Genomic DNA, 14,713 nt, shown 5'->3' with positions numbered 1-14,713 from the left:
AACAGATATTGGTGAAGATGTGGAGAAATGGGAACCCTCTTGCACTGTTGGTGGGAATGAAAACTGGCACAGCTGCTCTGGAAAACAGTGTGGAGGTTCCTCATAAAATTAAAAATAGAATTACTCTGCAACCCAGCAATAGCAATACTAAGAATTTACCCAAAGGATACAGGAGTGCTGATTCTAAGGGGCACATCACTCCAATGTTTATAGCAGTGCTATCAACAATAGACAAAGTATGGAGAGAGCCCAAATGTCCATTGACTGATGAATGGATAAATAAGATGTGGTATATACATACAATGGAATACTATTTAGCATAAATGAAAAAGAATGAAATCTTGCCATTTGTAACAATGTGGATGGAACTGGAGAGTATTACGAGTGAAGTAAGTCAGTCAGAGAAAAACAGATACCATGTTTTCACTCATATGTGGAATCTGAGAAACTTAACAGAAGACCATAGGGGAAAGGAAGGAAAAGTAAACTACAAACAGAGAGGGAGGCAAACCATAACAAGACTCTCAAATACAGAGAACTGAGGGTTAATGGGGGTTAGGGGGACAGGGAAAATGGGTGATGGGCATTGAGGAGGGCATTTGTTGTGATAGCATTGGGTGTGGTATGTTAGTGATGAATCATGGGAATCTACTCCTGAAGCGAAGACTACTCTGTATGTTAGCTAACTTGACAATAAATTATTAAAAAAAAAAAAATTCTAGGTCAGTAGGATCACAAAGTGATGGTATTTCCATTAAGGGATAATTTCATTTCTGATAACTTTGGAGCTTTTCCTAAAATGTAAGATTATTCGTAATAAACTCTATAAGTGTATAAAGAAAAAGAATTTAAGTTCTAGAATGTAGTTGTTTAATATGTAAGTTGTTTGTTTAATACATAGGTTGTTTACCTATGCTTATATAACATATTTAAAATTATCAGATTTCTGTGTGTCATTAAAGGAGATATTTTAAATTAGAAGCCTAAAAAGAGAAACAAAAGAGGCAAATAAGAAGGTTTCTCTGATAAAAATATTTTCCCTAAATTACAACATTAACCCAAAAATTGACAGGAAAAAACAAGAGAACAATACAAACTTTCACACTAAATATGTTTTCATATTTTCTTTCTTTAAAAGAAATAAATTAGAATAACTTAAGTGACCAAGTATCTCATATATATGTTCCAAATGTATGTTTGTGGCCATTGAGCTCGCAACTTGTAGTACAAAAAAAATACATAAGTACTGGATATTTAGTGTCTTTTAAAATGACATTTGCTTTCAAATACAAATACAATTTATGTATAGTAATATGACAGGAGAGGGCTGAAAAAAGTTGCTCATTTTCGCTTTTTCAAAATGAATATAACTATACCTAAGGGTCCATTTTGTTTACTGAATTTTATGAATTTTTTGCTTATTATATGATAAACACTCTTTTATGAACAAGATAAACCATCGTGATTCTATCTAAGCAAGGAATTACACAATTGTCAGATTTCAAAGAAACCGCATTTTATACATCCAAATTCCACTAACAAAATGTACAGCACATATAGTACATATTCATTAAATGTTACTGAATGAATAATTTCAGATGAAGAAGGAACTTTAAGTGACCATTTATCCCTGGTTCTCAATCCTTACTATGTATCATAATCACTTCTGGGGTTTAAAAATGCACGGATACCTGGGTCTCCCCATTCCTAAAATCCTATTTTGGGTATTAATTCAACTGTGTAAGGGTTGGGTATAATTTGATAGTTTTTTTTTTTTTTTTTAAGAATTTCCCAGATAATTCAAATATGTGGTCAAGGTGGAGGGAGAACCACTGAACTATCACCAATCAAGCCCAGTTCCCTACTTTTATAAAAGGGGACTTTTATAACTTTATAACTTAAGACTTAAGATATCAAGATTGGTCAACAGCAATCTAAATCTGAGCTTCTTATTTGGAGACCAACAGTTTTACCCCAAATCTTACATGCTTTCCCATCAACCACAGTTTACATAGAGATTACAGTGATTTAAAAAAGATAATTCTGACTTGATAGGGCATGCTATTCCTTTCTAATAAGAAAGACTGCACACAGTAGTGGAAAAGAGAAGTAGAGGCTGAGGGAGTTTAGTGACAGAAGTTGTTTGCCAAGAGGGAAATGTAGTTCGTTCGTTTGTTATTCATCCCTGTGATGCTTAGCATATCCTTCCACAAAAGGGATCATGTGTCTGGAAGACACAGTTAACTGTAGGACTCAGAAAAGTGGCATAAATCAGCAGGAGACATTGTGAGCAGCTACATACTATGACTCTCCTTAAGTCACAATATGCTTCCTCATGAAATTATGATTGTTTCAGTCACTGAACCATTGATGTACTGTTTAGAAGATACCCTTGGTTCTTTAAATTAGACTCTACAATCCAAATTATCATTAGCTTTGACAGACAAAAGTATTCTAAAAATACTTGGTGACAAAAGGCTTACTTTGAATCTGAAATGATCTGCAAATTACTGCACACAAATGGAATCAAAACTCAAGTAGCACATGTATATCCATGTTCTGATGGCATTAATATGAGTCATACCCAGCTGATCATGGGGAGTCCCTCTGAACAGAATTCTGTATGTGGTGAGGAATAAGGCTCCTTCTGCTGGCAGTAGCTGAGGGCCTCCAAGAAGACCTCCAGTGGCTTCTTCTCTTCCGTCAGGGTCTAGCAGGACTCGAAGACCTTCACAGACGATTTCTTCTCCTGGCAGTAGAGCAGGTCTAAGAATCTTGGGCTAACAACAGAGAAGGTATTTTAAACACAAATCTTGGGGGGTTTCCAACACTTAGACCAAAGTTATCTTTTCAGTCACAGATCTAAAAAACCTGAGACGGACTGCTTAGGTAGCCAAAAAGAGAAAATAGATTTGGGAAGAGGCAGAATTGATGTTTTTGCATCCAAATGTGAAAAGATTTTTTGCTAATTAGCACTAAAATAATTGGAAATCACTAAAATGTTTAAAATATCTATTCAATGGAAAGTTTTGCAAGCATTAAAAAAAATAACATAGATCTATACATACTGGCATGGAAAGATATCAAGGATACATTATTAAATTAAAGCAAGTTGCAAACCAGTATGTATATTTTAATTCCCTTTTCTGGAAAAAGAAAAAGTTGTGAGAAAATGAACCAAACTGTTAAAGGTGGTACTATCATGGTTAAGGGAGGAGGTGAGGTGGAGTTGGAAAAACCATGAAGGACTTTCACTTTGTAGAATGTGTATTTCTCTAATGCTTCAATTTTATACAAAGAACATTGTTACTTCTGTAAATTTAAAAAACAAATACTTAGAAAAATAGATGCATCTTAAAAAGGAACTGCCCTTCTAGACCTTTACTGAAGATTAACACAATAAATATCCAAATAATGAACATTTACACATCTTGGGAAATACACAATCACATGATACACTCCTCTGAAGATACCAGTGCTAGAAAAAAAATTCATCTCTCCTGAAGATCTAATATGCTTATTTTTTACTAAGCAATAAAAACTACATAAATCAGTACTATTCTTTTTGTTGGCTCTAGGAAACTCTGAGCTAAATGTAAAGCCAAAGTTATAATGATCACTGTGTCTCAGATTTCTGATAGAATTACCTTTCTTGTCCATCCGGCTTCTGACTTTTCCTTTGAATTTATTTTTAATAGTTCTGTTATATAGGTAAGAGGGTCCTGACTGGTTTACAGACTGGTGCCAGACTAGCTGCAAAATAATCATCTGGGAGGCTTATTAAAGTATATATTCCCAGGCCAAGTCTCAGGGAACTCCAGTTTAGGAGGCTGAGGTGGGATTCTGGGCTCTCAATTTTTAATAGACTTCCCAGATGCTTGTGACGTATGCTTGTAATGTATACAGATTCAGGAACCTGGTATTTTTATGGTAACTCCCTTAAGTCCTTTTTTTCTGGAAGTAGGCAGGGCATAAAATCTTGGCTTGGGCTTAGAAGTTCAAATGTTCATAATTTATGCCCTGCCTATAAAAACTGACTCAACAAGAGGCTATTATTGCTTCTTTGCTGAATCTCCTATTCTACTTCAGTATCTGTTTTATGAGGATCTACATGATAAAACTGGAGTTAATCTTGTAAAAGGTGAGGGGAAAGTATTTTCTGGGGCACACCAGCCTATTGTTGCTGTTTTTAAGAAGAGATGTTATACCCTGAAAACATGTAGTCTAGAATAATTACCTTCTGTATCGGTGGGAGTCTTCTACTCTCTCGATGAACTGCTTCTAGGGTCTCAATGTGCATAGCTACAATTCCTAGAACAAGTCAGAGTATTCAAAATGAAAGAGCACAAAATAAGCAGAATACAAATCCTGAATATTTTACAATTAAAAACTAATCACAGTTTGGTGGTTCTTCAAAAAGTTAAACACAGATTTACCATATGATGCAGCAATTCCACTCCTAGGTATATACCAAAAAGATAAAAAAATAAGGACTCAAACAGATACTTGTATGTGAATATTCATAGTGGCCAGAAGGCAAAAAAACCCAAATGTCCATCAACAGATGAATGGATAAACAAAATGTGGTATATCCACATGGTGGAGTATTACTCAGCCATAAAAAGGAATGACATTGTGATACCTGCTACAACATGCATGAACCTTGAAAATATTATGCTAAGTGAAAGAAGTCAGACAAAAAAGGACTAATATTATATGGTTTAACTTATATGCAATATTTAGAAAAGGCAAATTCACAGAGATATAGAGGTTACCAGGGGCTATGGGGATGGAGAATAGGGAGTTACATAGGGTACAGAGTGTGATATGATTTGGGTGGTTAAAAAGTTTTGGTAACAGGGGCGCCTGGGTGGCTCAGTCGGTTAAGCGTCCGACTTCGGCTCAGGTCATGATCTCACGGTCGTGAGTTCGAGCCCCGCGTCGGGCTCTGTGCTGACAGCTCAGAGCCTGGAGCCTGTTTCAGATTCTGTGTCTCCCTCTCTCTGACCCTCCCCCATTCATGCTCTGTCTCTCTCTGTCTCAAAAATAAATAAACGTTATAAAAAAAAAAGTTTTGGTAACAGTGATGATGATTGCACAACACTGTGAAAGTAATTAATATCACTGAATTTTATACTTAAAATAGTTTAAAGTGCCATATTTTATGCTACATATATTTTACCACAATTTAGAAATGTTAAAAAATTTAATTAGAACATAAATAAATATTATTGCTAAACTACATTGAAGACAAATATTGTAGGTATTATGCCAAAAAAAAGTAAACCCCTAAAAACAATTCTCACCCAATTATCTCCAATATTCTGGTTCTCTAATTTAATCTGCAAACTGATTACCTGGTATCATGCAATGAAGGCTCTTGATATGATCCTGAGTAACTCCACTTTCTGTACAAACCTTGTCAATAAATCGGGTAATGAATCGCACAACAGAATTGGCGATGTCATTATTCTCTGAATCTTCAAACCCACTTTCTGTATCATAGCTCTCAGCTACACTTCCTGCAATACTGAGAAAGTCAAGGAAAGAAATCATGGTCAGTACTCAAATGTAACAAATGACTAATCTATCACAGTCAATTTCCATAGCAATTTAAATTTGCTTTCATTATGATATTCTACTTGCCTGCATTCGAAAGCTACTGTTAGGCATTGTCCTTTGGACCCAGATTTGTTTTTATAACAAATACCTTCTGTCATTCTCCTAAAAGGGAACTCAGGAACCACAGAAACTAAAACAAAAATAGACTCCTTCATTTATTATCTGATACTTGAACCTTCTAAAAGAAAACCCATAAAAACAACAACAATAAAAAAAACAGAAAAACAAAACAAAACAAAACAAAACAAAACAAAAACCCTGTTCTCTCTTAATTACTACATAGAGCCAGACAAAGTAATATGGCTATCTTTGGTCTCTGATAACTGGGGGACATGTTCTCTGGTGGACAAAGTAAAGGAATTTTTCCCAGAATATAGCATATTTTTCCAAATGGAAGAACCAAACTGACCTATGAACCATTCTCTTGACAATATTTATCTCTTTGAGTGAACCACAACCCTTTTAGTAACTGTGAAGCCATCGATCTTCTGCAGGTGATAAAATCATGCAACAGAAGGGAATAAATTTGAAATGGAGTAGATGTAAAAGCTCCATCCCTGTCCTGGCTGCTTATTCGGTTCCCACTATTCAACAGTTACTCCTGCTTCCATGCCTTCTTTTAGACTGCTAACCATGGGAAAGACTCATTTGCCTGTTCTAACCTACTCAGTTCTCTTTCCTCCAAATTCAACCACATTAGCTGAATCAGCTTTAAAGAAGAGCTAAACAGGGAATATGGCCTCACATCATACCAAAACATTAAAGAACCTGAGTGCCTTAGCCGCTCACTAGGCAGACTTTCAAGGAGCATGGTTATCTATAGTTTGAAGTGATGAAGGCCCAGGTTACATTGTTCACATAAAATAACTCTCTGCGGGAATAAATAAGAGATCTGTGCAGCTGACTGCATGGTGCAAAAGACTGACTTCAAAACAACAAAAAGTAGACTAGCCTGGAAGACCAGAAGCTCTCAAGTGTTCTTGACAAAAATTAATCATCTGGGATAGGGGGATTGAGAAATTGGGGTCAGAGATGTGGGCTTGTGGATGAGTTTCTAAGAGAGTATGAAGAGCCTGGAAGAGGGATTGAAAATGGAAAGAGAGGAGAAGCTGCCTGAAAGAGTCTGAGAAGGATTTATGAGAGAAGAACTACCAGGATGTTAGAGCATCACTGAAGACCTAAAAGGTTAGAGTTTCACTACTGTTGGGTATGCAGTTCATTTATTCATTCATTTAATCACATGTTCAACCAAATATTTAGTGAATGTCTACTATATGCAAAGAGCTGGAGGTACAGCAATGAATGAATCATACAATAAGCAAATATATGAAATAAATCGTTGTAGAAAGTGTCATGAAAGAAAAAAAATGCAAGGTAGGAGAAAGAGTGATGGATATGCTACTAAGATAAGGAAGTCAGGAAGGCCTCTCTAAGTAGATGACATATGACCAGAGAATTAAATGAAGTGAGGGAGTGATTGTTGTGACTATTTCAGGGAGAGTATTTCAGACTGTAGGAACAAGTACAAAGATCCTGAGGCAGTATTATGCTTAGAGTGTCTGAGGATTAGCATTAGCAGGGAGATAGTTTTACTGGCAGAAGAATGATAAGAAATAAGGTCAGAGAAGTTGTCAGGGGCCAAATCCGGTTAGGCCTTGTAGCCCATGGATTTATTCTCCGTGATACTGGAAGTCATTGTAGGGTTGGGAGCAAGGCATGGTTGAGGACACGATTATAAACAAATGCAATGCATACACTGAAAAAAGGAGGGCTGAGAAACAAATAATCACTTTGGCAAGAAGTTGATTAGTAATTTTTGCAGACTGCTTTCTGTAAAATTGCTATGGCAGAAAGTAACTGAAGGGCTTGATCTGTAGTGGGTGAGACATTTGAAATATCAGGTCACAAAAGAGAAGAGAATGTGGGAGATGGTTAAGAACAGTCAGATACGGGGTGTCTGGGTGGCTTGGTTGAACGTCTGACTCTTGATTTCAGCTTAGGTCATAGAATCTAGCCCCACGTGGGGCTCTGCACTCCATGTGGAACCTGCTTAAGATTCTCTCTCTCTTTTTCTCTCTCTCTCTCTCATTCCCACCCCCTTTCCCCTGCTCTCTCTCTCAAATTAAAAAAAAAAGAAGAATTAGATGAAGTGAAGATCTTTTAATATAGAAGAGTTGAAAAAAAAAAAGAGTTGAGCAAGTCTGAAGGTAAGGAAAATGCTTAAATTTTTGAAACATGTACAGGAGTATTTGCCCAAAATGGTTTATATTGTCTGCTAAGACAAGAATAGAAAGGTCTCGTGTGTGCACATTTTGGTACCTGTTTGTGACAATGCTGTTGCTTCCACTCTCCCAGTCGCCTGGTGCTGATGTTCTTAGGAGCTTATTCTTACTTGTATCCAATGGAACCAGCAGGTTCACCATGAGGTTTGCAAAATGAATGGCCTGACTGAAGACAGTGCTTTCCTCACGTTGCACCAGCTCCTGCTGAGTTGATTTGCTCAGAGAAGGCCAAAGGCGTAGCTGCTCGGCTGCCAGGTCCATTGCTGTCTTTTCCTGATATTGGTCATCTGGAAGCTTATCCTAAAAAAAACAATGCAAATCTGTGACATCACACAAGCTCAGAAAGCATTGAACATGTTTCAATAATCCATCTATTAAATAAATATCTATGTCTCCAAAAAAAAAAAAACCATATAAACAAAACGTAACAACAAAACAAATTCTAGCCTTTTTCTTCCAGTTCCAGCCAATCTTGAGTGGAACCATGTGATAAATTCAGGGAAGCAGCAGCAAAGCATGGATGGATACATTTTGCACTGCTAACATTTCATTGCATTTATTTATCTCTATGGCTCCACCTCTTTCAAGCTGCTAATTATAACAAATTGCTAATGCAAAATACCTATAAATGAATGAATGCACTCCAGCAGCATTTACTAATACAGTAAAACCTTGGATTGCCCGTAACTTGTTCTGCAAGTGTTCCACAAGGCAAGCAAACATTTCTAATAAATTTTAACTTGATAAAAGCAATGTCTTGCAATATGAGTAGTACATGATGCTGAATGTCACATGATCACAACTGAGCCAATGGTTCTTCTCTCTCTCTCGCTACGGGATTGTGGGTGATCGTCTCCCAAGCTCAGATGCTTGGTCTCAGGTAGGAGTACTTGGAAGAAATCAGTGATTTTTCAGAATGTTGGAAGTGCCCACAACTGGCACTAGCGTACTTTTTGTCACTTCAAAGCACCTATGGACAGTTCTTTGCTTTTCTTTTTTTTTTTTTTTTTTATATATATATATGAAATTTATTGTCAAATTGGTTTCCATACAACACCCAGTGCTCTACCCAAAAGGTGCCCTCCTCAATACCCATCACCCACCCTCTCCTCCCTCCCACCCCCCATCAACCCTCAGTTTGCTCTCAGTTCTCAACAGTCTCTTATGCTTTGGCTCTCTCCCACTCTAACCTCATTTTTTTTTTTTCCTTCCCCTCCCCCATGGGTTCCTGTCAAGTTTCTCAGGATCCACATAAGAGTGAAACCATATGGTATCTGTCTTTCTCTGTATGGCTTATTTCACTTAGCATCACACTCTCCAGTTCCATCCACGTTGCTACAAAAGGCCATATTTCATTTTTTCTCATTGCCACGTAGTATTCCATAGTGTATATAAACCACAATTTCTTTATCCATTCATCAGTTGATGGACATTTAGGCTCTTTCCATAATTTGGCTATTGTTGAGAGTGCTGCTATGAACATTGGGGTACAAGTGCCCCTATGCATCAGTACTCCTGTGTCCCTTGGATAAATTCCTAGCAGTGCTATTGCTGGGTCATAGGGTAGGTCTATTTTTAATTTTCTGAGGAACCTCCACACTGCTTTCCAGAGTGGCTGCACCAATTTGCATTCCCACCAACAGTGCAAGAGGGTTCCCGTTTCTCCACATCCTCTCCAGCATCTGTAGTCTCCTGATTTGTTCATTTTGGCCACTCTGACTGGCGTGAGGTGATACCTGAGTGTGGTTTTGATTTGTATTTCCCTGATAAGGAGCGACGCTGAACATCTTTTCATGTGCCTGTTGGCCATCCGGATGTCTTCTTTAGAGAAGTGTCTATTCATGTTTTCTGCCCATTTCTTCACTGGGTTATCTGCTTTTCGGGTGTGGAGTTTGGTGAGCTCTTTATAGATTTTGGATACTAGCCCTTTGTCCGATATGTCATTTGCAAATATCTTTTCCCATTCCGTTGGTTGCCTTTTAGTTTTGTTGGTTGTTTCCTTTGCTGTGCAGAAGCTTTTTATCTTCATAAGGTCCCAGTAATTCACTTTTGCTTTTAATTCCCTTGCCTTTGGGGATGTGTCGAGTAAGAGATTGCTACGGCTGAGGTCAGAGAGGTCTTTTCCTGCTTTCTCCTCTAGGGTTTTGATGGTTTCCTGTCTCACATTGAGGTCCTTGATCCATTTTGAGTTTATTTTTGTGAATGGTGTGAGAAAGTGGTCTAGTTTCAACCTTCTGCATGTTGCTGTCCAGTTCTCCCAGCACCATTTGTTAAAGAGACTGTCTTTTTTCCATTGGATGTTCTTTCCTGCTTTGTCAAAGATGAGTTGGCCATGCGTTTGTGGGTCTAGTTCTGGGGTTTCTATTCTATTCCATTGGTCTATGTGTCTGTTTTTGTGCCAATACCATGCTGTCTTGATGATGACAGCTTTGTAGTAGAGGCTAAAGTCTGGGATTGTGATGCCTCCTGCTTTGGTCTTCTTCTTCAAAATTACTTTGGCTATTCGGGGCCTTTTGTGGTTCCATATGAATTTTAGGATTGCTTGTTCTAGTTTTGAGAAGAATGCTGGTGCAATTTTGATTGGGATGGCATTGAATGTGTAGATAGCTTTGGGTAGTATTGACATTTTGACAATATTTATTCTTCCAATCCATGAGCAGGGAATGTCTTTCCATTTCTTTAAATCTTCTTCAATTACCTTCATAAGCTTTCTATAGTTTTCAGCATACAGATCCTTTACATCTTTGGTTAGATTTATTCTTAGGTATTTTATGCTTCTTGGTGCAATTGTGAATGGGATCAGTTTCCTTATTTGCCTTTCTGTTACTTCATTGTTAGTGTATAAGAATGCAACTGATTTCTGTACATTGATTTTGTATCCTGCAACTTTGCTGAATTCATGGATCAGTTCTAGCAGACTTTTGATGGAGTCTGTCGGATTTTCCATGTATAATATCATGTCATCTGCAAAAAGCGAAAGCTTGACTTCGTCTTTGCCAATTTTGATGCCTTTGATTTCCTTTTGTTGTCTGATTGCTGATGCTAGAACTTCCAGCACTATGTTAAACAGCAGCGGTGAGAGTGGGCATCCCTGTCGTGTTCCTGATCTCAGGGAAAAAGCTCTCAGTTTTTCCCCGTTGAGGATGATGTTAGCTGTCGGCTTTTCATAAATGGCTTTTATGATCTTTAAGTATGTTCCTTCTATCCCGACTTTCTCAAGGGTTTTTATTAAGAAAGGGTGCTGGATTTTGTCAAAGGCCTTTTCTGCATCGATTGACAGGATCATATGGTTTTTCTCTTTTTTTTTGTTAATGTGATGTATCACGTTGATTGATTTGTGAATGTTGAACCAGCCCTGCATCCCAGGAATGAATCCCACTTGATCATGGTGAACAATTCTTTTTATATGCCGTTGAATTCGATTTGCTAGTATCTTATTGAGAATTTTGGCATCCGTATTCATCAGGGATATTGGCCTGTAGTTCTCTTTTTTTACTGCGTCTCTGTCTGGTTTAGGAATCAAAGTAATACTGGCTTCATAGAATGAGTCTGGAAGTTTTCCTTCCCTTTCTATTTCTTGGAATAGCTTGAGAAGGATAGGTATTATCTCTGCTTTAAACGTCTGGTAGAACTCCCCTGGGAAGCCATCTGGTCCTGGACTCTTATTTGTTGGGAGATTTTTGATAACCGATTCAATTTCTTCGCTGGTGATGGGTCTGTTCAAGCTTTCTATTTCCTCCTGATTGAGTTTTGGAAGAGTGTGGGTGTTCAGGAATTTGTCCATTTCTTCCAGGTTGTCCAATTTGTTGCCATATAATTTTTCATAGTATTCCCTGATAATTGTTTGTATCTCTGAGGTATTGGTTGTAATAATTCCATTTTCATTCATGATTTTATCTATTTGGGTCATCTCCCGTTTCTTTTTGAGAAGCCTGGCTAGAGGTTTGTCAATTTTGTTTATTTTTTCAAAAAACCAACTCTTGGTTTCGTTGATCTGCTCTACAGTTTTTTTAGATTCTATATTGTTTATTTCTGCTCTGATCTTTATTATTTCTCTTCTTCTGCTGGGTTTAGGTTGCCTTTGCTGTTCTGCTTCTATTTCCTTTAGGTGTGCTGTTAGATTTTGTATTTGGGATTTTTCTTGTTTCTTGAGATAGGCCTGGATTGCAATGTATTTTCCTCTCAGGACTGCCTTCGCTGCGTCCCAAAGCGTTTGGATTGTTGTATTTTCATTTTCGTTTGTTTCCATATATTTTTTAATTTCTTCTCGAATTGCCTGGTTGACCCACTCATTCGTTAGTAGGGTGTTCTTTAACCTCCATGCTTTTGGAGGTTTTCCAGACTTTTTTCTGTGGTTGATTTCAAGCTTCATAGCATTGTGGTCTGAAAGTATGCATGGTATGATTTCAATTCTTGTAAACTTATGAAGGGCTGTTTTGTGACCCAGTATATGATCTATCTTGGAGAATGTTCCATGTGTACTCGAGAAGAAAGTATATTCTGTTGCTTTGGGATGCAGAGTTCTAAATATATCTGTCAAGTCCATCTGATCCAATGTCTCATTCAGGGCCCTTGTTTCTTTATTGACCGTGTGTCTAGATGATCTATCCATTTCTGTAAGTGGGGTGTTAAAGTCCCCTGCAATGACCACATTCTTATCAATAAGGTTGCTTGTGTTTATGAGTAATTGTTTTATATATTTGGGCGCTCCGGTATTCGGCGCATAGACATTTATAATTGTTAGCTCTTCCTGATGGATAGACCCTGTCACTATTATATAATGTCCTTCTTCATCTCTTGTTACAGCCTTTAATTTAAAGTCTAGTTTGTCTGATATAAGTATGGCTACTCCAGCTTTCTTTTGGCTTCCAGTAGCATGATAAATAGTTCTCCATCCCCTCACTCTCAATCTAAAGGTGTCCTCAGGTCTAAAATGAGTCTCTTGTAGACAGCAAATAGATGGGTCTTGTTTTTTTAACCATTCTGATACCCTCTGTCTTTTGGTTGGCACATTTAATCCATTTACATTCAGTGTTATTATAGAAAGATATGGGTTTAGAGTCATTGTGATGTCTGTATGTTTTATGCTTGTAGTGATGTCTCTGGTACTTTGTCTCACAGGGTCCCCCTTAGGATCTCTTGTAGGGCTGGTTTAGTGGTGACAAATTCCTTCAGTTTTTGTTTGTTTGGGAAGACCTTTATCTCTCCTTCTATTCTAAATGACAGGCTTGCTGGATAAAGGATTCTCGGCTGCATATTTTTTCTGTCTAGCAAACTGAAAATCTCGTGCCAACTCTTTCTGGACTGCCAAGTTTCAAAAGAGAGATCAGTCACGAGTCTTATAGGTCTCCCTTTATATGTGAGGGCACGTTTACCCCTTGCTGCTTTCAGAATTTTCTCTTTATCCTTGTATTTTGCCAGTTTCACTATGATATGTCGTGCAGAAGATCGATTCAAGTTATGTCTGAAGGGAGTTCTCTGTGCCTCTTGGATTTCAATGCCTTTTCCCTTCCCCACTTCAGGGAAGTTCTCAGCTATTATTTCTTCAAGTACCCCTTCAGCACCTTTCCCTCTCTCTTCCTCCTCTGGGATACCAATGATGCGTATATTATTTCTTTTTAGTGTATCACTTAGTTCTCTAATTTTCCCCTCATACTCCTGGATTTTTTTTTCTCTCTTTTTCTCAGCTTCCTCTTTTTCCATAACTTTATCTTCTAGTTCACCTATTCTCTCCTCTGCCTCTTCAATCCGAGCTGTGGTGGTTTCCATTTTGTTATGCATTTCATTTAAAGCGTTTTTCAGCTCCTCGTGACTGTTCCTTAGTCCCTTGATCTCTGTAGCAAGAGATTCTCTGCTGTCAGCTATACTGTTTTCAAGCCCAATTTCTTTGCTTTTCCATACAAGCTTAGGAATGCTTTGCTTCATTCTAGGTTATTGGATAGATTCCTTGTTAAAGTTGCATGAAAAGAAAAAATTCCATGGAGCCAATAGATAGCAGTGATTCTGTTAGTGATAGTGAAAGTCATCCCGCACAATAACCTTTCCCTTCTTATCTCCCTCACACCAGCCACAAAGATTTTCAAAGGTAAGTGCAGGTTAATTTATTTTTCTTTATATTTTGTATTTTATTATTTTATATTATATTACAGTATTATAATAACTTTTATATGAATATTTTTGGGTTGTAGAACAAATCATCTGTTTTTCTATTATTTCTTTGCGGGAAATTTGCTTTGATATACAAGTGCTTTGGAGTACAAGCATGCTTCCAGAATGAATTATGCTCTCAAACCAAGGTTTTACTGTACTCTGATGCGTTTCTTCTCTTCTGTTGCTGGGAGGAGACAGAATGACCAAAATCACAAAAAATAGGGCTAATTTCCTTGTAAATGTGGGAGTCAAATATTATTAGGACACAGGTATACAGGTGGTAATGAGACATTTTATTTTTTATTAAGTTTTTAATTTTAATTTCAGTTTGATTAACATACAGTGTTATAGTAGTTTCAGGTGTACAATGTGGTGATTCAACAAGTACATAATACGACAAGCACTCAGTACTCATCATGATAAGTATGCTCTTTAACCCCATCACCTATTTCACCCATTCCCCCACACACCTCCCCTCTGGTAACCACCAGGTTGTTCTTCATAAAGAGTCTGTTTCTCAGTTTCTCTCTTTCTTAAATTCCACATATTAGTGAAATCTTATGGTATTTGTCTTTAACTGGCTGACTTATTTTTTTTAGCATTACACTCTTTTTTAATGTTTATTTATTTTTGAGAAAGAGAGCAAGAAAGAGCGAGAG

At 37.4% G+C, this 14,713-nt stretch overlaps 1 protein-coding gene across 7 annotated transcripts in view; it reads right to left on the bottom strand.

Moving 5' to 3' along the window:
• The window catches only part of SBF2 (SET binding factor 2), a 448,047-nt gene that overhangs the window by 70,158 nt on the left and 363,176 nt on the right, over nucleotides 1-14,713 (bottom strand). For all 7 annotated transcript variants that reach the window (XM_040456902.1, XM_040456904.1, XM_040456906.1 and 4 more), the window contains exons 19-22: nucleotides 7,942-8,204; nucleotides 5,358-5,530; nucleotides 4,238-4,311; nucleotides 2,585-2,780 (exon numbers count right to left, since the gene is read on the bottom strand). In XM_040456902.1, coding sequence (XP_040312836.1) covers nucleotides 2,585-2,780; nucleotides 4,238-4,311; nucleotides 5,358-5,530; nucleotides 7,942-8,204 — 706 coding nt within the window. The remainder of the gene's footprint in view (nucleotides 1-2,584; nucleotides 2,781-4,237; nucleotides 4,312-5,357; nucleotides 5,531-7,941; nucleotides 8,205-14,713) is intronic.

Source organism: Herpailurus yagouaroundi, unplaced genomic scaffold, assembly GCF_014898765.1.
Source record: "Herpailurus yagouaroundi ecotype Mexico unplaced genomic scaffold, PumYag 218, whole genome shotgun sequence".
In the NCBI taxonomy this organism is placed as follows: domain Eukaryota; kingdom Metazoa; phylum Chordata; class Mammalia; order Carnivora; family Felidae; genus Herpailurus; species Herpailurus yagouaroundi.
This window is presented reverse-complemented; position numbering and strand designations above follow the sequence as displayed.